The 21,121-nt window shown below is 36.8% G+C and overlaps 9 protein-coding genes across 9 annotated transcripts; 2 read left to right on the top strand and 7 right to left on the bottom strand.

The window, feature by feature from the left end:
* Positions 1 to 251: 251 nt before the first annotated feature.
* Positions 252 to 2,483, bottom strand: RIM4 (Rim4p; the record flags this gene model as incomplete). Its single annotated transcript, XM_003957960.1, has 1 exon — positions 252 to 2,483. One exon carries the CDS (start codon positions 2,481 to 2,483, stop codon positions 252 to 254), a length of 2,232 nt encoding a protein of 743 aa, XP_003958009.1.
* Positions 2,484 to 3,652: 1,169 nt separating this feature from the next.
* On the bottom strand, positions 3,653 to 6,400 carry HSP104 (chaperone ATPase HSP104; the record flags this gene model as incomplete). Its single annotated transcript, XM_003957961.1, has 1 exon — positions 3,653 to 6,400. The coding sequence occupies one exon, from the start codon at positions 6,398 to 6,400 to the stop codon at positions 3,653 to 3,655; it is 2,748 nt and encodes a 915-aa protein (XP_003958010.1).
* Positions 6,401 to 7,213: 813 nt separating this feature from the next.
* On the bottom strand, positions 7,214 to 7,933 carry ISA1 (Fe-binding Fe/S cluster assembly protein ISA1; the record flags this gene model as incomplete). Its single annotated transcript, XM_003957962.1, has 1 exon — positions 7,214 to 7,933. The coding sequence occupies one exon, from the start codon at positions 7,931 to 7,933 to the stop codon at positions 7,214 to 7,216; it is 720 nt and encodes a 239-aa protein (XP_003958011.1).
* Positions 7,934 to 9,302: 1,369 nt separating this feature from the next.
* KAFR0F02800 (sugar porter family MFS transporter) lies at positions 9,303 to 10,958 on the top strand (the record flags this gene model as incomplete). Its single annotated transcript, XM_003957963.1, has 1 exon — positions 9,303 to 10,958. One exon carries the CDS (start codon positions 9,303 to 9,305, stop codon positions 10,956 to 10,958), a length of 1,656 nt encoding a protein of 551 aa, XP_003958012.1.
* Positions 10,959 to 11,141: 183 nt separating this feature from the next.
* ATG15 (triglyceride lipase ATG15) lies at positions 11,142 to 12,701 on the bottom strand (the record flags this gene model as incomplete). The annotated part of the gene is made up of 1 exon (XM_003957964.1): positions 11,142 to 12,701. One exon carries the CDS (start codon positions 12,699 to 12,701, stop codon positions 11,142 to 11,144), a length of 1,560 nt encoding a protein of 519 aa, XP_003958013.1.
* Positions 12,702 to 13,320: 619 nt separating this feature from the next.
* SED4 (GTPase-activating protein SED4) lies at positions 13,321 to 16,695 on the top strand (the record flags this gene model as incomplete). The annotated part of the gene is made up of 1 exon (XM_003957965.1): positions 13,321 to 16,695. One exon carries the CDS (start codon positions 13,321 to 13,323, stop codon positions 16,693 to 16,695), a length of 3,375 nt encoding a protein of 1,124 aa, XP_003958014.1.
* A 125-nt stretch (positions 16,696 to 16,820) lies between these two features.
* Positions 16,821 to 18,158, bottom strand: RAD18 (E3 ubiquitin-protein ligase RAD18; the record flags this gene model as incomplete). Its single annotated transcript, XM_003957966.1, has 1 exon — positions 16,821 to 18,158. One exon carries the CDS (start codon positions 18,156 to 18,158, stop codon positions 16,821 to 16,823), a length of 1,338 nt encoding a protein of 445 aa, XP_003958015.1.
* Positions 18,159 to 18,474: 316 nt separating this feature from the next.
* Positions 18,475 to 20,013, bottom strand: HCM1 (Hcm1p; the record flags this gene model as incomplete). Its single annotated transcript, XM_003957967.1, has 1 exon — positions 18,475 to 20,013. The coding sequence occupies one exon, from the start codon at positions 20,011 to 20,013 to the stop codon at positions 18,475 to 18,477; it is 1,539 nt and encodes a 512-aa protein (XP_003958016.1).
* Positions 20,014 to 20,577: 564 nt separating this feature from the next.
* Positions 20,578 to 21,051, bottom strand: BUD31 (U2 snRNP complex subunit BUD31; the record flags this gene model as incomplete). Its single annotated transcript, XM_003957968.1, has 1 exon — positions 20,578 to 21,051. The coding sequence occupies one exon, from the start codon at positions 21,049 to 21,051 to the stop codon at positions 20,578 to 20,580; it is 474 nt and encodes a 157-aa protein (XP_003958017.1).
* Positions 21,052 to 21,121: the final 70 nt, after the last annotated feature.

Raw genomic sequence — 21,121 nt, forward strand, 5'->3', positions numbered from 1 at the left:
TATGAGCCACGATGGTGACCTCTCAAGTTTTTGAAGATTATTAAGAAAGTAACTTTTAGACGGCATTGAAATTGTGGAAGGAATATTATTTAACAACATAAATGAATCAATGAATATATATTCTAATATAACAACAGTAAGGATAATGAAAGTAGGGAGGTATATATAAAAAAAAGTAGAGAAATTAACACTTTTAGATAAAGGATTGAAGAACAAAAAAAGGGAACATTTCAGGAAAATGACAAAAAAGGCTAATAATCAAGTATTTCTTTTTCTTTTCTTGGTCGTTCAGAAATTTCATAGGAATTTAAATTCGAAGTTTCACCCGAAATAGTCATATCTCTTGGAATAGCACTTAATGGGACATTACCGTTAATCATATTTTCAGGTGGCGGTGGTCCTACAGGGGGAGGATTTCCATGTGGGGGCATGGGATACACCATCATGTATGGACTGGCATTTAGAGACGAATGACCTGGCCCTAAAGGATAATGAATTGGAGGATAATAATATGGGTAATAGTAAGGATTAATTGGCTCATTGTTGAAGCCAAATTTCCCTGAACTATATTTCCTCTTGTAGTTATTACTGATGCTGCCAGCAGATGAGTTGTTATAAGTTGTAGTTGAGTTACCAATTCTATCTGGTGAATCAGAAAGGGTGGAAGTGGTTGCTTCGGTGGCCCCATCCAAAGTGTTCATGCCTTGATTGGTATGATTCCCAATATTATTTCTCGTTGTACCGTTACCAACATCCTCATCTGGTAGTTCATCATCATCACGTTCTTCTTCTTCTTCTTCTTCTTCCTCTTCCTCTTCTTGATCAACATTAGCATCGTCTTCATCCTCTTCTTGACAATTTTTCAATTTACTTTCACTTGATGACGTTGGCCTCCACGCATTTGGCAAAGAACTACGTCTAAAATGGGGAGAATATGATGATGCAGCTGCAGCTGCAGCTGCGACATTATTCATATAATTAGCGTACATACTTGGATCAAATGTACCATTTGGACCACTGGACGCAAAATGGTTTGGTGCTGGCATATATGGTATTAGAGGAACCGAGGGGTTGGGCCCATTATTTGAACCATTTTGGTCGTGTGACCTTCTACGAAACATATTAATAGGTGGAGGAGCCAAATTTAACTGTGGCCCATTAAATTTCAAAGGACTATTATTATTGTTACTATTATTTTGATTCAGATTTGATAATCTTCTAAAATTCTTCCTATTATTATGTAGGCCCCCAATTTCTTTGTATTGAACATGGATTGTCTTATTTAAAAATATTGAGTGATTTTCTTTTTCTAATGCAGATGCAGCTGCATTTTCGGTTTCATATTCAATAAATGCGAAGACGTTAGTTTGTTTATGAATCAAATTAATATCTGATATTTCACCATGAAGTTGGAAATGGTTTTTCAAATTATCATAATTAGTTTCGTCTGGTAATTGACCAACAAAAATTGATCTTTTATCAATACTAATATCAATATTATTATCATTTCTTGATTGTGACTTGAATAGGTTTGTGGATGATGAGGAAGAAGATGAAGAAGTAGCCGAACTCTCCATATCGTAACCAACACTAACTTGATCTAACTTATTAGTACTAATACCTTGCTGTTGTTTGCTTAATAAATTAAATTTTTTAGGAACATTAATATTTTGTGCCCATTGAACATTATGCCAATTTGAATCGGTCTTTAAATTTGCAAAACAACGAATAGCATCATCTCTATAAACAAACCTAACAAACCATGAATTGGATATTGTTATTGGATATGTATACTTTTGAGAGAATTGATTTTTATCTCTACTTGGTACAATTTGTTCCAATTCACCAAATGATGTACAGAAATCTTCCACCTCAGTGAAAGAGATAGGCAAATTATGATTGATAAAGAGTGTCCTATTAACTCTAGCACGTTCACATCTAATAATTCTACCATTTAAAGTCGAACCATGGGCCTCTTTTAATGCTAAATTTGCATCATGATCGTTTGCATATTGAACAAAAGCATATGGTCTATTTTCTTGATCTCTTAATACTTTGACCCCATTTAATTTACCATACTGTTTAAATTTTTCAGCCACAGAGATACATAATTTATCATCCGATAGTGTAGCCGCTAAACTTGCAACAAATACACATGATGAGGGTAATCCACGAGGTCCATTAGAAGTTGTTGAATTATTACTACTAGTATTTATGTTTTTGCTTGCACAATCCTCTTTAATTGAAACTTTTCTATCAAATTCATTTTCTAAACTGCTTCCGTTCGATTCGTCATCATCATCATCACCATCAAAATCTGAAGTATTATCATTTTGAGTATTAATAATTTTTTCCATTGTAGATGACTTTGAATGGGAAGATATATCTTGATCTGAAATTAACAACTCATTTTCTGCCAAATATTGTTCTGCGTTACAGCTATTACTACTACTACTACTAGTACTTTTTGTAGTCGAGACCATTATTAGTAGAAAAAAACGGAGAAGTAATAATAGTATAGAAAAAAAGAAGAGTAATAGAACAGTTGAATTGAAGAGAGGTTATCTAGTTAAATCCACACACAAAATAAATTAAAATTGAATAACAAATACTAAAGAGCAGTTAAAGTATTTCTTTTTTAAAAGATATAGGAAGGAGGTAATGAGATAGATAGAAAAAAAAAAGAACAATTTCAATTGCAATTTTTTTTCCTATTTTATTATTAATATTTTTGATTCTTTTGTTGGGAGCTGCTTTATTATAGCTTTTGGTAAACTGGTATATGGAGATATATATGTATAGAGTGAAATAACTTTGAGAAACAGACAACTAATTTGTGAAGCAGAATTTAGAATCTGAGAGAATAAAAAAAAATAGTTGGTAAATAAATACGAGAATATAATTTGGGGAAAAACGAGAAGAGAGTCAACGGGGTAAGAAATCAACTGGTAATAACATGTGGTTTATATAGTTTTTGGAGATTTAAAAACAATATATAATAGATCGATGGAGACGTAGAACTTACTCTTTAGTCTTCTCCCTCCTCCTTTTCTTTGGGGAACAAGTAAAAAAGCCACAAAAACGATACAATGAATATAGAAGAAACACAACAATATGAAATTAACAAAAAAACAAGAGAACAATAGAGAGACAAGCTTTAACAATACAACATGCGTCTCCCCTTAAAAGAAAACCTTCCTTTTCTCCTCCGGTAAAACTATAAGAACAATACACGCTGTGTCGTTGTCGGCGGCTAACCAAGCAACATACATATAATCAATATCAGGATATACACATTGATACGGATTATGGTCTTCTGTTGAATTGGGCGGCTAAATACCTATGAATGTCATCTTTTATCTTCGGAGTTCGCTTTGTCTATTGCTGCTCTCGCTGTAAAGTTCCCTCCAGGAAAAAAACGGAGCAAAGGAAAACATTTTTGACACATCAATATATCTATATATATATATATATATAGATGGAGGTCATTTGAAGAATCATAAGGAGTTTTGAAAAAGAGGGTAACATTATACCACCCCTCTTCAGATAACCGGCGTTTCATTTTTTTTGAATTTAATTACCAATTAAATAAAACTAATCTAATTTATTAAAAAACAGTTCTATTACCAAACATTATATATCATATATATTTCTAATCAACGTTGGCAGATGTCACGTGCTCATATTCATCTATGTTGTCACTACTACTATTTTCGTAATCAATATCCATATCTTCATCGTATGCATACTCACTTGCATGGTTTGGTAACACTTCCAAACTTTCTTCTTCATCTTCATTATTACCCGTACCACGCTCTTTACCTTCTTTTAATATAACTCTGACGGTTTCTTTATCACGAATTTCATTTTTCAAAATTTTAATTGCCATCTTGTTCAAAATTTCATTCTGAATCAATCTGTTTAATGGTCTTGCGCCTAAATCTTCGGAATAACCATATCTAGCAAGGAAATCTTTAGCTTCTTTAGAAACTTCCAAATGATAATGTTTATCATTCATTTCAAACCTTTCTTCGATTTCTTTCAATCTGATATCAACAATCTTATGAATAGCCTTTCTTGATAATTTATTGAAAACAACAATACTAGAGATTCTATTCAAAAATTCAGGTCTGAAATGTGATTTAACAACATTCATAACATTAGTCTTGGTAGAATCTTGAATCTTTGAACCTTCTTGTCCAATAATGTATTCAGCACCTAAATTAGATGTCATTATAATAATACAATTCGAACAATCAATGGTCTTACCTTGTCCAGATGTCACTCTACCGTCATCTAGCATTTGCAACATAATAGTTAGGACATCGGGGTGTGCCTTTTCCACCTCATCAAATAATAAAACAGAATATGGCTTGTATTGTAATTGATTTGTTAAGAAACCACCTTCTTCAAAACCAACATAACCCGCTGTTGTACCTAATAACTTGGAAACAGAATATTTTTCACTCAATTCAGAACAATCAACTCTAATCATCATATCTTTATCATTGAATAAGAATCCAGCTATTGTCTTTGCTAATTCAGTCTTACCACTACCTGATAAACCAAGGAATAAAAATGATGCCGGCTGTCTTGGATTAGATAACCCTGATCTACTCAATCTCACGGCATTGGAAACTGCTTTAACAGCTTCAGTTTGACCAACAACTTCAGATGATAGATCACGTTCCATATGGATCAATTTCTCATTTTCTGATTCTGTTAATTTCTTTACAGGAATACCGGTCAATCTTGCTGCTGTTTCGCCTATAGTGTCAGAATCAACAACATTAGAAATCATCGATTGAGAACGTTGTTGTTCTTCTGCAACCTCATTTTCCAAGTGTTCTATTTGCTTCTTGATATCTGGAATAGCAAAATATCTAAGATCTGCAGCAGTCGCATTATCGTATCTACGTTCGGCATCAATAGCTTTATTTTCTAATTCCTCCAACTTCTTCTTTGCGGATGTTAATTTTTCATGTCCTTGTCTTTCTTGACTATAACGTTGTCTCAATGGTTCTAACTCTTCTTTCAAAGAAGCTTCTAACTGTTTGACCTTTTGTAATCTATCTTTAGTGGTATTATCGGCATCCTTATCTCTTTCCAAAGCCTTGATTTCCACTTCTATTAATTGTAACTGTCTTTCTTTGGAATCTAATTCTTCCGGTTTCGAATCTCTAGCCACTGCAACACCTGCACAAGAAATATCAACCAAATCTAATGCAGAATCCGGTAATCTTCTGTATGGCAAATAACGTTTGGCTAATTGTGCAGCAGTAACTAATGCACTATCTAAAATTCTAACACCATGATGGATTTCATACTTTTGTTGCAAACCTCTTAAAATGGCCACTGTTTGTCTCAAAGTAGGCTCAGAAACTTCAATCTTTTGAAATCTTCTTTCGAATGCACCATCTTTTTCCACAATAGATCTATATTCATTATTCGTCGTGGCACCAATTACTTTTAAGTGCCCTCTAGATAGTGCTGGTTTCAAAATGTTTGCTGCATCATCTTTACCGTTACCCATTAACATATGAATTTCATCAATGAATAAAATGATCAATTGTGTGGACGTTTCAACCTCTTTCAAAACACCTTTCAATCTTTCTTCAAAATCACCTTTATACTTGGCACCAGCGGTCAATGAAGCTAAATCCAAACTGAATAATCTACAACCTTGCAAAATCGTGGGCACATCATTATCAACAATTCTGGATGCAATACCTTCAATGATACTAGTTTTACCAATACCAGGCTCACCAATTAAACATGGATTAGATTTGATTCTTCTTGCTAAAACCCTAATGGTGCTTCTTATTTCTTCTTCTCTACCAATAACCGGATCCAATTTACCCTGTCTGGCTTGTTCAGTCATATCAATGGCATATTTGCTCAAATATTCCAATGGTGTATTGGTATCAGCGTTTCTGGAATCAATCTTTTGATTACCTCTCAATTTTAAAGCTTGTTGCTTTATAGATTCTACGTCAACTTGAACATCTTTAAAAATCTGTTTGATTGAAGAATCTTTGAATAATGCAAATAATAAATGATCCTGGGCGATGAATGAATCCTTTTGTTGTTTTTGAATCTTGGCAGCGTCTTGTAAGACCTGGCCCAAAGCATAACTAGGAGTAACTTGCTGTGGAGCAGGATGTTGCTGTGCTATGCGAACCAAATGCTTATTAACACTTTTCTTGAAAAGATCGTAATCATATCTTGCCTGATCAAATAAGTTTTGTAAGTATGAAACAGAACCATCCTCTGGTGTTGCAATAAAGGCAGCAAGTAAATGAATGGGCTGCAATTGTGGGTGTTGATGATCTTCTGCAAGCTTCTGTGCTATAGTCAAGACATTCAATGCCTTTTCTGTAAATTGTGTCTCGTCGTTCATTGTATTTTGATTATCTTTAGTCTCTTGAGAATCAAAAGAAAAGAACAAAAAAAATACAATCCTTTGCAGATATATGATATTCCTTATATACGTGTTACAAGATGACTTCTTAGAGTTATTGGATAACGTTCCATTCTATCCTTTTCGAGATGGCCCTATCACCTTAAGGATACATCTAGAAGAAACGACAGTTCTTCTGGAAAATTCGAGAACAAGGGCGCGAGATTAATCAGGCACAGAGAAAGTGCCGTAGCAAAAAATTGAATAATGCCTAATTTGTATGTGCATTGAAATATCTCACATATCCTTCTTTACCTACAGATAGAGGAGAATCAGCAGTAATTAGAATGGATCATTGGACTTACCAGTTGTCCTTCGAGATGACATCGATAAGTGTAACACCAACCATATATAATTTTGAAATTTGCTATATTTCACAGTATGCTCAACTTGATATTTGTTTAAATGTGTCATTCAGGCCTATGCGACTGGCTCTATTATCGTTAGCTATACCAGTACATTAATCTTTTGATAGCCGGAGTGCTACGCTTCTTTCTCTCAGGCTGAAAGTGGATCGATGGGGGTAAGCCTAGGCAGCTAAATTCCTTGAATGTGCAGCAACCCCCCCCCCCCAGAATCCTACTGGGATGAGAAACTTTCCTTCAATAAAAGTCGTGACAAATGGAATGGAGCAGAAGTACCTCTACCTAAAAGCACTCCAAGAACATGTAACCTAATTCAATAAATCGAATATGATCTTAATTGCTAATAAATATGTAAATAATTGTGAAAATAAATAATTAAATAAAGGAATCAAAGCATAAAACTTTCACCGCAACCGCATGTACCCTTAGCATTTGGGTTCCTGAAAATAAACTTTGAAGATAGTTTGTCGTCAAGCCAATCCATCTCGCTGCCAATAACACTGAATAATGCTTTTGAATCAATGACTATTTTGATACCGTCTTGTTCAATGATTTCATCAAATTTCTCCGGTTTTGTAACGTATTCCAAATGGTATGTGGTCCCAGAACATCCACGGTTCTTAGTGCCTATTCTGATTAACTTTGGATCTGGTTCGTTCAGCAATTTCTTCAAATGTTTGATGGCATTTGAAGATAAAGTGATTAGTGGTATTTTGGGTCTCAACACCCTGCGCCCCTTACGAGGAGCTTTAGAAGTAGTGCTCTCTTTAATCGCATCGTTAACGACTTTTTCATGTTCCTTTTTTTTAGCCTGTGCAACTTCAGTTTGCTTGAGCAGTGCTTCTTTCGATGGCATCGCATGAGTTGACCATTTAACCTGCCTTACTGGATTCACGGAGGGGGGTTCTGTCTTGACGGTATTTGGTATAAATTTTAACTTCCTTGGGCTTGACTTGTTTCCAAATGTGGGTGGCTGAGGTATAAACTTCAACTTGAAGCCACTACTTTGTGCTGCAACATTATTATTCCTTCGTATCACGATTGAACTTGTTATTAGTCTTTTGTTATACAATAGTACTACGTTTCTTGCGTTTTGTGAGATGAGCATAGTAGAAAAACTTACCACGGGGCTTTACTTTATATCAAATTCATTTACTAAATCGCTTGTTCAAACTTGTGAACTTAAGTATGCTCTACTTTTATTTCCCAAAGGTCGTATAGGTTATATATGAACATGTCTTTTTTTTCTTTCTAATGGATCACAAGTCCCTTCGGAATTTGGAGTTCTACGGATGATTCGCTCAGACATTAGTAATGGTCATGCAGTTCTTCGATTTCATTGGCTGTGACTCATTCCGACTTCTCGGCGATGTAGCCATGGCAACATCGCTCTTGAATCGATCACTTAGAGAGCAGGAATACGGATATCATCATCTAGTTGGTAGCACGGTTACTCCATATGTACTTCTAAAAGACAACGATTGAATAATAAGTACTGTCCTTACTTGAGAGGACGAAGTATCGACCACGAACAAATTGCCACTTGGGAGATGAATTACTGGTTGTCCCGATGCATACATTTCTGATCCACAACCAATTATGAGTTGATTTGTAATTGAACCCTGTTCTTCATGGACTCCAGCCATAAGTATCAACTCAACATATGCAAAATCCGGAGTTATCACACTATACATTCTTGAATCAAGTTGTTATTGGAACTCTCTCTTCCGGCAACAACTATTACAAGCTAGTATCATTACCCCTCCTAATTTCAATTCATTTTCCAAACTGACCACTTCACTGAGTTTGCGAATGTAATATCCGCTCCAAATCAGTTAGCTGTTGTCGTCAAAGAGATAGGGTCCATTTGCGGAATGGATAGACGTAAGTGGAGAAACAAGCTATTAATAGTTTCCTAAACGAGCCCTCTCTACAAGAAGGGTCAAATACACTTCGAGATTACCACAAATGGATCCCTCCTGCACATCAGGTAACCACAATGGGGTCCAATTGATCTGTTTGCAGGCCTGATCCCCGCAATAAATCTCGATGAGGAAGCTTGCTCGAGAAGCAAAAAAAGGCTCGTTGTTTTGATACGCCGCATATATCTTCCCAACACGAATGGCAATTGTTCGTACGACTCCTTTAATTCTCGAAAATGTGCCCAATGTGGGGTTTTTATTTTTCCGGATATATTTTTTTTTTTTTGGATTGCACACACAACTCTCCACTTTAGTGTCTTGAAAAATTAGACATATCTGGAATGTGAAGAGGAATGCTGTCATTAATGTGGATGAACAAGCCCTCTTGTAAAGTACAACACCTCTCATCATCATATGCTTGAAATTATGGTGTGGAGAGCTTATGATGACAGGAAAAAAGATATATAAGTGCCATCTGAATCTACAATTACTTTGAAGTTTGCTTTTCGTTTTACTCTCTTCTTAGTTATAAAAAATCATCATCACAATAAATCAATGAATAATACACCTACAAATAACACTAACTCAAGTTCAGAGTCAAGAGCTGGCTCTTTTCTCTCAAACGAGTCTAACAAGAAAGATAATGTCATCATCGAGTTAGACTCTTCAAATCAAGAACTTCCTGTCGAAATTCCCAAAAAACCAGCTTCTGCTTACATTACCGTTGTCATCATTTGTCTAATGGTTGCATTTGGTGGTTTTGTCTTCGGTTGGGATACTGGTACCATTTCCGGGTTTTTAGCTCAAACTGACTTCTTAAGAAGATTCGGTGAATTACAAGCTGATGGAACTTACGCTTTCTCTAACATTAGAACTGGTCTCGTTGTCTCTATTTTCTGTCTCGGCTGTGCAATTGGTGGTATTCTTTTCTCTAAATTAGGTGACACTTACGGTCGTAGAATTGCTTTGGTTATTGTTACTCTCGTTTATATGGTTGGTATTGTCATTTGTATCTCAGCTAATTCAAAATGGTACCAATATGCCATCGGAAGAGTCTTTGCTGGTTTGGGTGTTGGTGGTATTGCTGTTTACTCCCCACTATTAATTTCAGAAGCCTCTCCAAAACATTTAAGAGGTACTTTAGTCTCATGCTACCAATTGATGATTACCGCTGGTATCTTTGTCGGTTACATCTTAAACTACATCACTAAATCAACCTTAACCAACTCGTTACAATGGAGACTCCCACTAGGTCTAGGTTTCCTCTGGGCCATCTTAATGATTGTTGCTATGTTCTTTGTTCCAGAATCCCCACGTTACTTAATCGAAGTCGGCAAGATTGAAGAAGCCAGACGTTCTGTCGCAAGATCTAACAAGATCGATGTCGAAGACCCTGCTGTTACTGTCGAAGTTGAATTCTTATCCGCTGCTGTCGAAGCTGAAAGAGCTGCCGGTAGTGCTTCTTGGGGTGAATTATTTTCTACCAACGGTAAGGTTCTACAACGTTTAATTATGGGTATTTGTGTCCAATCATTGCAACAATTAACCGGTGCTAACTACTTCTTCTACTATGGTACTACTATTTTCAAGTCTATTGGTTTAGAAGATTCTTTCCAAACTTCTATCATTATCGGTGTTGTTAATTTTGCCTCTACTTTCGTTGGTATCTACTTCGTTGAAAGATTCGGCCGTCGTAGATGTCTATTATGGGGTGCTGCTGTTATGACTGTCTGTTTCGCAATTTATGGTGCTATTGGTGTCAAAGCCTTATATCCAAATGGTGAAAGTCAACCATCCTCCAAATCAGCTGGTAACGTCATGATTGTCTTTACTTGTTTCTACATCTTCTCATTTGCTACCACATGGGCTCCAATTGCATTCGTCATTGTTGCTGAAACTTTCCCATTAAGAGTCAAAGCCAAGGGTATGGCCGTCTCAGTTGGTGCTAACTGGACATGGAATTTCTTGATTGGTTTCTTCACCCCATTCATCACTGGCGCCATTAACTTCTACTATGGTTTCGTCTTCATGGGCTGTCTAATCGTTGCTTGGGTCTACGTCTTCTTCTTCGTTCCAGAAACTAAAGGTTTATCTTTAGAGGAAGTTAACACTATGTGGGAAGAAGGTGTATTACCATGGAAATCAGCTAACTGGGTCCCACCAGCAAGAAGAGATGCCGAATACAACCCTGAAGATTTTGTTAAGCACTAGCTCGAGAAATCTTGAAGCAACCTTATCATGACCTTTTTAATGACTCAAAATATAACGAAATATCTTCTATATAAAATATTTTTATAACAAGTAAAATTTATAATATTCTACAATTATTATCAAAAGCCATTATGTATTTTATTGATAGGAATATCGATATATATGATTTATATGCAACTTTTTCTAGGCACTTCCTGTTGGGAGTACAGGACCATACTCAGTACAAAATCCTAACCAATTTCTACCTATACATGTGGAAGAAACGGTAGTTCTAGTTGTGCTAGTGGCAACAGACGTGGTGGTTACTATCCTAGATGTGGTGCTATCATGATCACCATCTTCGTCGGGCCAATATTTCCAGTTATAACAGTCAATGCAGGAACTAGGCTCCCCACATGTTGGAACATCATCATATTTTGTTAAGATTTCGTCGATTACTGTATGAATCTTATGGTTTAACAAGTTGACGCGCCATCCTTTATCTTTCACAACATCATAAACGCAAACTTTCCCGGTATGACATGCAGTTTCCATTGCATAACCTGCAATTGAACATGCGGAACTTGCACCATTACAAGTTCCCATATATATAGGATCTGCGGTATGACCGATATGCCAAATACCTTCCAGATAATTTGGCAATCCCGGTGGATGAGGCAAATGCAATCTTCTTGCCGCCAAGGCATCACCAGGCGTCTCATAAGTCAGTACAGGCGAACCATATGTTCTACCGACAAGGCTTGCCAATGCACCCCCAAGGGAATGACCAGTTAACCATATAGAGTAATCTGGATAGTCTTCGACAACACTCCTATATATATCCATAGCAATAGAATAATACCTGTCCTTACGTCTAAGCTCACGTTCTAAACATGATTCATCGCAAGTTTTTGACTTGACATAGCATGGACATACAGTGGTCCATAGGTAGCTTACTCTTGCACAACAACAGGAAAACAATAGGTTGTCATTAATCTTATCACTAGCCGTAGTTTCATCATCTTCTGAACCGGGAAGACCTGTTGCAGAAGTACCTTTAATAGATATAACGGCAATTTTGTCAACTTCATTCACAAAGACATGTCCTCTTAAACCATTACCATCCCAACCAAAATGTGGTGAAGTTACATCCTTCCAATTATCATCGCCATCACTTATATTCCTCCAATTATGCTTTTCTGGCAAACGGACATAAGCATTAGACGACATTAGCGCCATAAGGATCACTGTATTTCTATCAGACACATCTGGTACAAGTACATCTTCGTCTATCCAGTGCTCTTCACGCTCAATATCGTTATTGATGTATGCTTCAACAAAATCCGGGTGTCTATTTTCCATTCTCTTCATAGACATATGTTGATATTTTAAAGGGAACTCGTAAGAAAAAGGATTTGTAGTTTGGAATTCGGTATTTTTAGACCAGAATGTTTCATCTGGATTCTCTGATAAGAGTTTGAGTTCTTCTGATCTGAACAATATGCCTGCTTCCTCTGCAAAGTCGTCCGTAACGTCAAGCTTTTGATGAAATTTATAATATGAACCGACACCATGACGATGAATCTGTTTCAATTTGAAAGTCCCCGCAAGAGAATTACTCTTTTGTGTTGGATCGTCAACTAGGAAGAGCCTACTCTTGAACGAACAAAATCCTAGAAATAAAAGTAAAATTACTAATTCTGATATAAGGGTAGGTGTGCGAAAGATGCGCAACCTCCCACTAAACCTCTTTTCCTTTCGCATTTTATGTAGTTGTAATCTATGAGACAACTACCAAGAGACTTGAAAGCTCTTTTATGGATAATACGTTTACTTTTAAAAAACACTATATCCTTGGAATACCCATGCAGTTTCACTGATGAGATATGCTTTTTTTTTTCCTCGTATATTACTCACATTGTTGAGATAATCCGGCGATGATACTATATATAAGTGTCTGTAAAGCTAGAAACGTGGCACATGGCTGCACGATAGCTCGATCAAGTAGATGAGGCCCATGGCTATGAACGCTGTTTCAAACTTGTTCTTTTCACCTTGGGTTACGTCGAGAGAAACTTGTCCAAGACCGAATTCTTATTTCCTACGTAGCCTTTTGCACTTATTGAAACACATAATCAGCTAATACAGAGTGCCACTTGTGTGAATACACGAAACGTTCTACCATTGGATTGGCTGGGTTGGTGTGTTACTAGAAGCCATTGGATCAGCCAATTGGCCTCTTCCTTGTCGAGATTCATGCTTTCCGACTTTTTCCATCATGCTTGAAACAAGAATTTTTTACAACTTCTAAAGCTGTTATTTACGTATACATTTGAAATAAAGTTGTCAACTCTGTTGGTAAACACAGCCTCTAAGAATAGGTATGGCGAAATTCCAGGATCATCTGTACAACATAGGGTACCCCATTAGTGGGGCCAAATTTCTAAACCAGAACACGCTTCTGGTTGCTGGTGGGGGAGGTAATAGAGCAAAACTCCTCGGTAATCCAGGTGATTATCCCAATAAAATTACTGCTTTAAGGATCGATTCTAACAAAAAGAAAGTGGTTAAAAGGTTCAGAGAAATTACTTTAGATCCAAATGATGATTCTCCCTCCACGTTAGATGCTGCAAACAATATTATACTTGTTGGTTGCAATGAAAGCTACAATAAGATTCAGTTGAACAATGGAGAAAACCATCATATCAGAAAGTTTCTATATGAAGATGAACATTTAAAATTCTCGGCTGCTATTGATTTCGAAAGATCCTCGAATCCCCAAATCTTCACCAAGATTATTTCACTTTCAGCAAATGCCAGTATCGGGGCAATTGCTTCTTCCCAATTGCCAACAACTATTAAAATCATTGACCCTATCAATTCTGTTGAAAAATATGAAATCCAGACAGGTAGAGATGTTAAGGATATCAACGTTTCTAATGATGGAACGTTAGTCTCATACGTAACTGAAAGAAGCTTGGAAATTGTTTCAGTGGTTAATGGACAATTCGTTGTCAGAAAAAATGATTTTAATGAAAACGAACTTCTTTCCAAAATTGAATTTATAAATAATAGCGCTCTATTACTAGTATCAATAGCCCAATCCGTTCCCACAGTGACAAATCTAAGGAAGCTCAGCTTGAATAACAATAAAGTTACTGTCTTAGATACCATCCAGGTCCCAACCAAGACAGGTGGTGTTACATCTATGGATATTGAGAAAAAGACAGGCAAAATTTTGGCACTATCAACAGCTGACAATAGTATCATTTTAGTTGATTTGGAACATTTCAAAATTATTAAGACTTTCGATAACGTTCATGACTTGACCATTAGTAAAGTTATATTTTCACCTGATACGCAATTTTTAGCAAGTGTATCGGTGGCAAACACTGTACATGTCATAAAATTACCAACAAATATCAAATCTCTTACTTCAACTTCAATATTTTCCAAATTGTGGAGTTTTTTCATAAATGTCATATTAGTTGTTATAATAGCCATCATTGCACAAATTTCTTACAAAAATGATTTACACTGGAAAATCGCTACTCTTCTCAAACATAAATATCTGGACATTAGAGAAAGACTTTCATCTGATAATGACAATGACGTACTTGTATCAACAATATTCGATGATGATATGGTAACCATTTCGACTATTACTAAGCCGCTAGATACTGAAACTAAATCCATAAAAACTATTGAGTTTACATCTTTGACTACAACTGAAGATGACGTCTGGGCTACTTCTGAATCTTCTTCCGGTACTGACTCCATCCCTCCTATCTACAGTACTCTCTCCCATTATGACGAGATAGTTTCCTCTCACTCTGTTATTGAGCCTATGTCGTCACATGAACCAAGTAGTATATTGTCAGCAATTGAGGAAGGAATACCAATAGTGACCCAGATGGATTCGAAAGTAACCAGCGCAACACCTTCCACGTTTCCTGCAGTTGAAGAGTCTGTTAGTGCTTCAGATATTCTAAGCGTGAGAGAATTAAAGCAAGATACTAATATTGAGAGCGCCATGGGTTCCCGTAGTTCGCAAGAGAGCAAAATCGTACAGCTTGTCACTGTGGACTCAATAGTTTATGAGGTCATCTCTATGAAACCAGTCTCGTCCATCAAACCTTCGACTAATATCAAGAGTCATATTCCATCTGTTAATGCTGATAGTACTTCGTTAAAATCTGAAAAAGCTATTTTGTCAACCCCCCTCTCTCTCTCCTCTGCTTCCCCTGTTGAAGGATCTACTTCTCCAAAAAGTTCTTCTTTCAGCCAAAGTGAGGCCACTATATCCACGACTATAGAACTGGAAGAAACTCAACCAGTAGCCATAGAATCTGATGTACCTCTGCTTCCCACCGCATTATCCACCAATTCTTTAGATAAAATGGCTATGAGCATAGTACGGACAGAAAGCCCTGTATTGACAAAATCTTCACCTGAGGTTGCTTTTGTCGATGAAACTTTAGCTGAAAGAAATAACGATGATACTACTACACCATCCCCTTCGTCAGATTATGACTCACAAACACATAGTACTCAAATATATACAGAAGTGTCGTCTGATGAAAGTCCCAGCTTTACATCGGCATGGACATCTGAAATTCACTCGCAAACGCTTCTTACCTCTTCAAGCGTTGAGCCAACTGCAGTTTGGGGAGATCTAGCTTCAGCATCTGACTCTTCTGAAACGGAAGCAATCGCCCATACCACTCTTGTGGAGGAAACACTATCAGCTGAGCACACTTCTGTGTCTGTTTCAAGCGTTGCTACATTAAGTACCACTTTTGATGCATCTGTTTCAGACGATATTACATCAAGTACTACATCTCCTGAAAAATCGGTACCAACCGAAGGCAACAATTATGCTTCAAAAGAAGGGAGTATTTCACATACTCAGTCAGAACCGGAACATTTAGTTCAAGCTGTTTTCCATGGGGACGACACTGGAATTACATCTAGCAACGTGGTGATAGTCGACACTTTTTCTGTTTCATCATATAGCAACCCATCTAAAGGGTTTGATTTGAATATTCTAGACCTTTCAGAGGAACAAATATCCGAACCACATGAGCCGGTTACCTCGTCCCATTCAGCCGCTTCCGACTATTCTCTGACAACAGGCACAGCTGTCTCTGACATTGCCTCCACTACAACTCTAGTCGATGAGGTACTCTATGAATCTAGCTCTGAGTCAGTGGATATTGAACAAGAGGTGGAAAAACATACTTTGAATGCAACATCTTCTGCAACTTTGGAGGGCTCTAATAACTTACACACAAGATCAGTCCTCGCAGATATTGTGAAACATGAAAATGATTCCTTGGAGACAGCCTCAAGTTTTTCATCTGCTTTCTCAACTGAAGACACAACCCCTGTGCAAGCCACTGTCGAGACTATGGAAATAGATCTCACAACTTCGTTATCAAGCAGCTCAGTTTCAGGTGAAGAAGACAATACACTCACCGATTCGCTTGCATCAACGAACACTGGTCTGTATAGTTCAAGCTACACACCAGTTGCTTCTGAAGAGCAAGATCCTATTTCTAGTGGGCCCACATATGCCAATTCTTATGTGCCCGAGGTGAACTCATCCGGCAAGATTTCACTGGAGGAAGAGACAATTCAATGGGATTCCTTGAATGGGGCGATCGTTACAACGACTGAATCGGACTACTACACATCGATCAGTATCGAAGCTGATCTTCAACCAACTCCTATTTATGTGGACCATGACGAGTTATAGACTCATATATATTTAACTTGCCTAATCTCATGATTTGGATAAGCGATATAAATTATATATACTGAATAAATGTAAAATAATCTAAACGTTGATTAAAGTACGAAAAATGCAATGCTATTGAATGTCTATGAGGTTTCATTCTTATTGAAAAGACTACTATTTTCTATTGATGGTTCTGTAAGGCCTTCTATTCCATGTTCATGGTCATTTTCATCATTCAATTTTTGTCTGTCCTTCTCAAGATTTCTCCTTGCCTGTTTTATCAATTGTTTGAACTCTTTGTTGAAAAGAGTAGCCCATTCAGTTCTACTGAACTTATCATTTTTGAAATTCTTGAGCAATTTATTATATTCTACTGTTTTTGTGTCGGCCTTTTTAGTTTGCATCATCAATCTACCAATATTATTGTTTGTATTAACGTTATTGCTATTGTTGGAGGCTTCCCAGCTCGTGAGCTGTCTTCTTAATTCACTTTCACTCACAGGATCCATTGAATCTACAAAATTGCTATTCCAAAGAAGTTCGAAATGATTATAGCGAGCAATCATATCTTGTTTGCTGCCGACAGTTGATAGTTTCAACGCGGACAGCTTCTGTTTTATTTGAGATAACGACATGGCAGTAAAATCGAGTTTAGGTAGTCTTTGATGTTCAGTGTCTACAACAGAAGTCACATATCTCTCTAAGTGAGATATATTATCATCTTTTGGCGGGGTCAATGATTTCATTCTCTTTTGTGATGTTGATGGTGCTTTGGTCATTTTAGATGCTAATCCAGTGTCAGTCGAACTGGCTTTGCGCTTTACGGGCTTTTTACCTAGAGACTGTAAGGTAAGACATTCATCTAGATGAACTCGTTCGAGTGTTTTAATGGGATAAAAATCTTCACATATGGGACATTGTGCCATGCGCACGTTTGTCTGTCTCTTGGTAAACATAGACTCTATGCTGGAAATTGATTTATTGATTCTGGGGCCTGATACTGTCTTTCTCAGATTATGTCTCAATGTAGATTTCGTTTGATTTGTTCCCACAATTTGTATATCATCATCACCTTCTTCGCTTTCGAGTTCCTTGCTACTTTGAATATTTTCACCTGATTCACTCTCCAGATCAGAACCCAACTCAATGAGAGATTTATCCTCTGATCCAGAAATTGTAGGCATTTTTACGACCTCCAAAAGTTTCGTACGTACTGACTGAAAGCTCTGAACTATTTCATTCACCAGAAATTCACTGCGCAACATAGATTCCCTGAGCTCATTTAAACAAAGGGGACATTTTGACTGTCTATTAATGTATTCACGAATGCAAATGGAACAAAAAGTATGACCACAAGGCGTAAGAACAGGCACTTTGAGAAAATCCTTGCAAATATGGCACCTCAGGAGGGCATCCAGTTGAGAAATATTAGGTATCTGGGTATCGTGAAAATCACTAGCATCTGATATAATTTGGTCCATAAGCCACTTGATTTAGGTATCTTCTATTATCAGCCTTGTATCATCTATAATTTCAAGAATTTCAAATTTTGTTTTCATCGCGTTATAGCTTACTGCAATGGAAATCCAGTAATCATCACAATACATATCATGATAAACAGTCAAATAAATCGTGCTTAAAAGCTTTTAAAATAATACAACTCTACTAAAAGTGAATAAATAATAGATATATAAAACCCATTTTTTATAATAGTGTCCCTAAACCTTGACTTGTGTCATCCCAGAATTAATAATAAAAAAAAATAAAAAAGTACAATTGAATGCTCGAAAAAATGAACTAATTAGCATTCTCATCACTTTGTGAGTGCTTTGACGCAGTGTGGCTTGAGTTCGCCTCGGTTTCATCTGATGGCTTCACATTTTCGGTAGCTCTTTTCCATACAGAGTAAACGTCGACGCCAAACAATCCACTACATGATAATTTTGATTTGACACCGCCAGCGAGTAAATCAGAATCATTTGTATTTCTTGGAGACAAAGTTTTTAAATATTTGGAACCGCTGGTCGTTGAACCAGATAGTCCCATTGCTTTGAAAATAGGTGATGAATATATGTCCTCGAATAAGTGTGAAGGTGTCTGCCATTTTCTGAAATGCAAATCTGTATCCCTGGGCGTTTGTGTGAGCCTAGATGGAGTTTTTTCCATGAATTGTGATTGCTTCAAATCTGGTGTCTTTAGAATATCGTTTTCAATATTCAACGACACATTCGAAAGTTGAGAGCCAGTCTCATTTCTGAAAGGACGGGGAGATAATTCTTCGAAACTCGTATTAAACGAACATGTATATCTCTTAGAATTTTGAGAAGATTTAACATCCTGAATGCCGAAGAAATCTCTGGTCAGATCAGGCACCCCCGCTGGTAGCGTATTCATTCTTTTCATATAGTAGGGAGGTTCCAAATTCAAATTATCAAAATTTTTATTATTGTTACCATTGTTATTTTCATCAGTTTCTTCAATATTGTTAAGCGTAATAGAGCTATTTCTATTGTTCCCAGTTATAGAGTCATTTACTTCTATTTTCGGTAGAGCTACTATCATATGAGACTCTTCTTTCAATTCAGATGAGAAGATTGGAGAAGATTTGTCTATAGGATCCTCTATATCTTCACCATCGTCAGAAACGGTTTGATCGTTTAATTCAAAGTACTGTTCGATGTTACTCAATTTTTCTCGTATTAACTCGTAACCACCAGCTTCACCTTTAAAAAATTTTGGAGCAGATAATGGCTTAACTTCCCAGAAATGGCCTTTCCCATCCGAAGACTTTTCTGTCTTTATAAAAGCTTCGTTTAACGATAGGTTATGTCTAATAGAATTCTGCCAGCTGGAATCTTTTGGTCTGTAGAAACTGAAATGAGTAGTTATCCAATTGTAAATTTGTGATAAAGTCAATTTACCTTCCGGGGATTGTAGTATAGCCAAGCAAATTAAAATAGCATAAGAATATGGAGGTTTCTTATTCAACTCTCCGGTGAGTTTCCTTTTCTCCAAAGAAGTTAATATTTCATCTAATGATAGATTACCATTTGAACGGGAAGACCCTTCGGATTTTTGTTTTTTGGCCCTTATTGGGGCCAATGGAGAAGAACGGGTAGGGGATAATGGCTGACTATTACTCATATAATCTTTTGACTTATTCTTACTGTTCATTTTATTCTTCCTTATAGTTGAATGTGGAGGAGTAATAAAAGTGTCGCCAGAAGATTCACCATAATCCAACCCAAACACTTCAAAAGATCTTTTCTTACCAAAATCTCCAAAGGGAGGATCGGATGATACTTCCATGTTAAAAGAAGCTATGTTGTTATTCATATGTGGATTGCTTCGTAAGTCTTTAGTTCCCAAATATTTCAAAAAAAAAAAAGAAGAAGATAATATTTCTTGGTGACCTAAAAATATAGATATAATTTGATGTCCTTTCGTATTATATATATATAGATGGAGTATTTGCTAAAAGTCCCGAGTAGAGGTACAGATAAAGTTTCACTGCCCTCTTTGGCAATTTGAAACGTTACTATAATTTCGCGTTCTTTATATCTCGAGAAGTACGTTTCCTCGAGACAAAAGAAAAAAAAAATAAAATAAAAAAGTTTACGCGTCGCGTTTCTTAATAATCCTGCGACGGAGTTCAGCAAGCCAGTCGGTGAACGAGTTCGTGTTCTGCTAGCCAGACGTGTAATCAGTGGGGATTTGACTGCGTCAAAAAGGTTCCTAACGTGTAGTCTTAGAATTGCATTCGGTAAATCATCATACTACTATTTTTGGGAAAGAGATTGCTTTGACTCCAAGATTCTTTACATTGCAGGGAAATATTTTATAGAGTATGAAAGTCCTGGCATCGTAAAGCAAGGGAGCCCAGTGGCTCATATACATGATTCAATCCGTACTTGCACAGCCATGGCATCCACAGTGAACACACTGTTTGAAGGTAAAGTCGAGGCCTTTCTTCTCGGCATCGGCTTCTAATTGCATCCTGGGTACTCTACATATACATGTATTACCATAGTTGGTTTCGCCTGCCTGGATACATCTAAGACAGCATAGTTTTTCGTACCCTTTCTTCCGCCATTTAGCTATTAAATGTTTATCAGCATATTTCTCTTTCAAAAGCCATTCATACAGTTCTCGAGAGATCAATTTACGCTTGTAGTACAGCTTATATACATACCGCGATCTTTCATGGTGTATTTGCATGATTTTCCATAGATTTTCATTTGCTTTACTAGAAAGTTTTGAATCTTTCTCGGTACCGACTTCTTTCAACTTCAACTCGAACTCAGTCAAAGTCGGTTTTATCTTCTCGAATCCCTCTGGTGCAGCTTTCGTTCTCTTAGTCAATAAACGGGGCATCACTCTCCCTATGTGTGTATATTTCACTCTACTAACTCTTAGAACTGTTTTCATCTCATCGCTTCTTTTT

Source organism: Kazachstania africana, chromosome 6 (genome assembly GCF_000304475.1).
Source record: "Kazachstania africana CBS 2517 chromosome 6, complete genome".
NCBI lineage: Eukaryota > Fungi > Ascomycota > Saccharomycetes > Saccharomycetales > Saccharomycetaceae > Kazachstania > Kazachstania africana.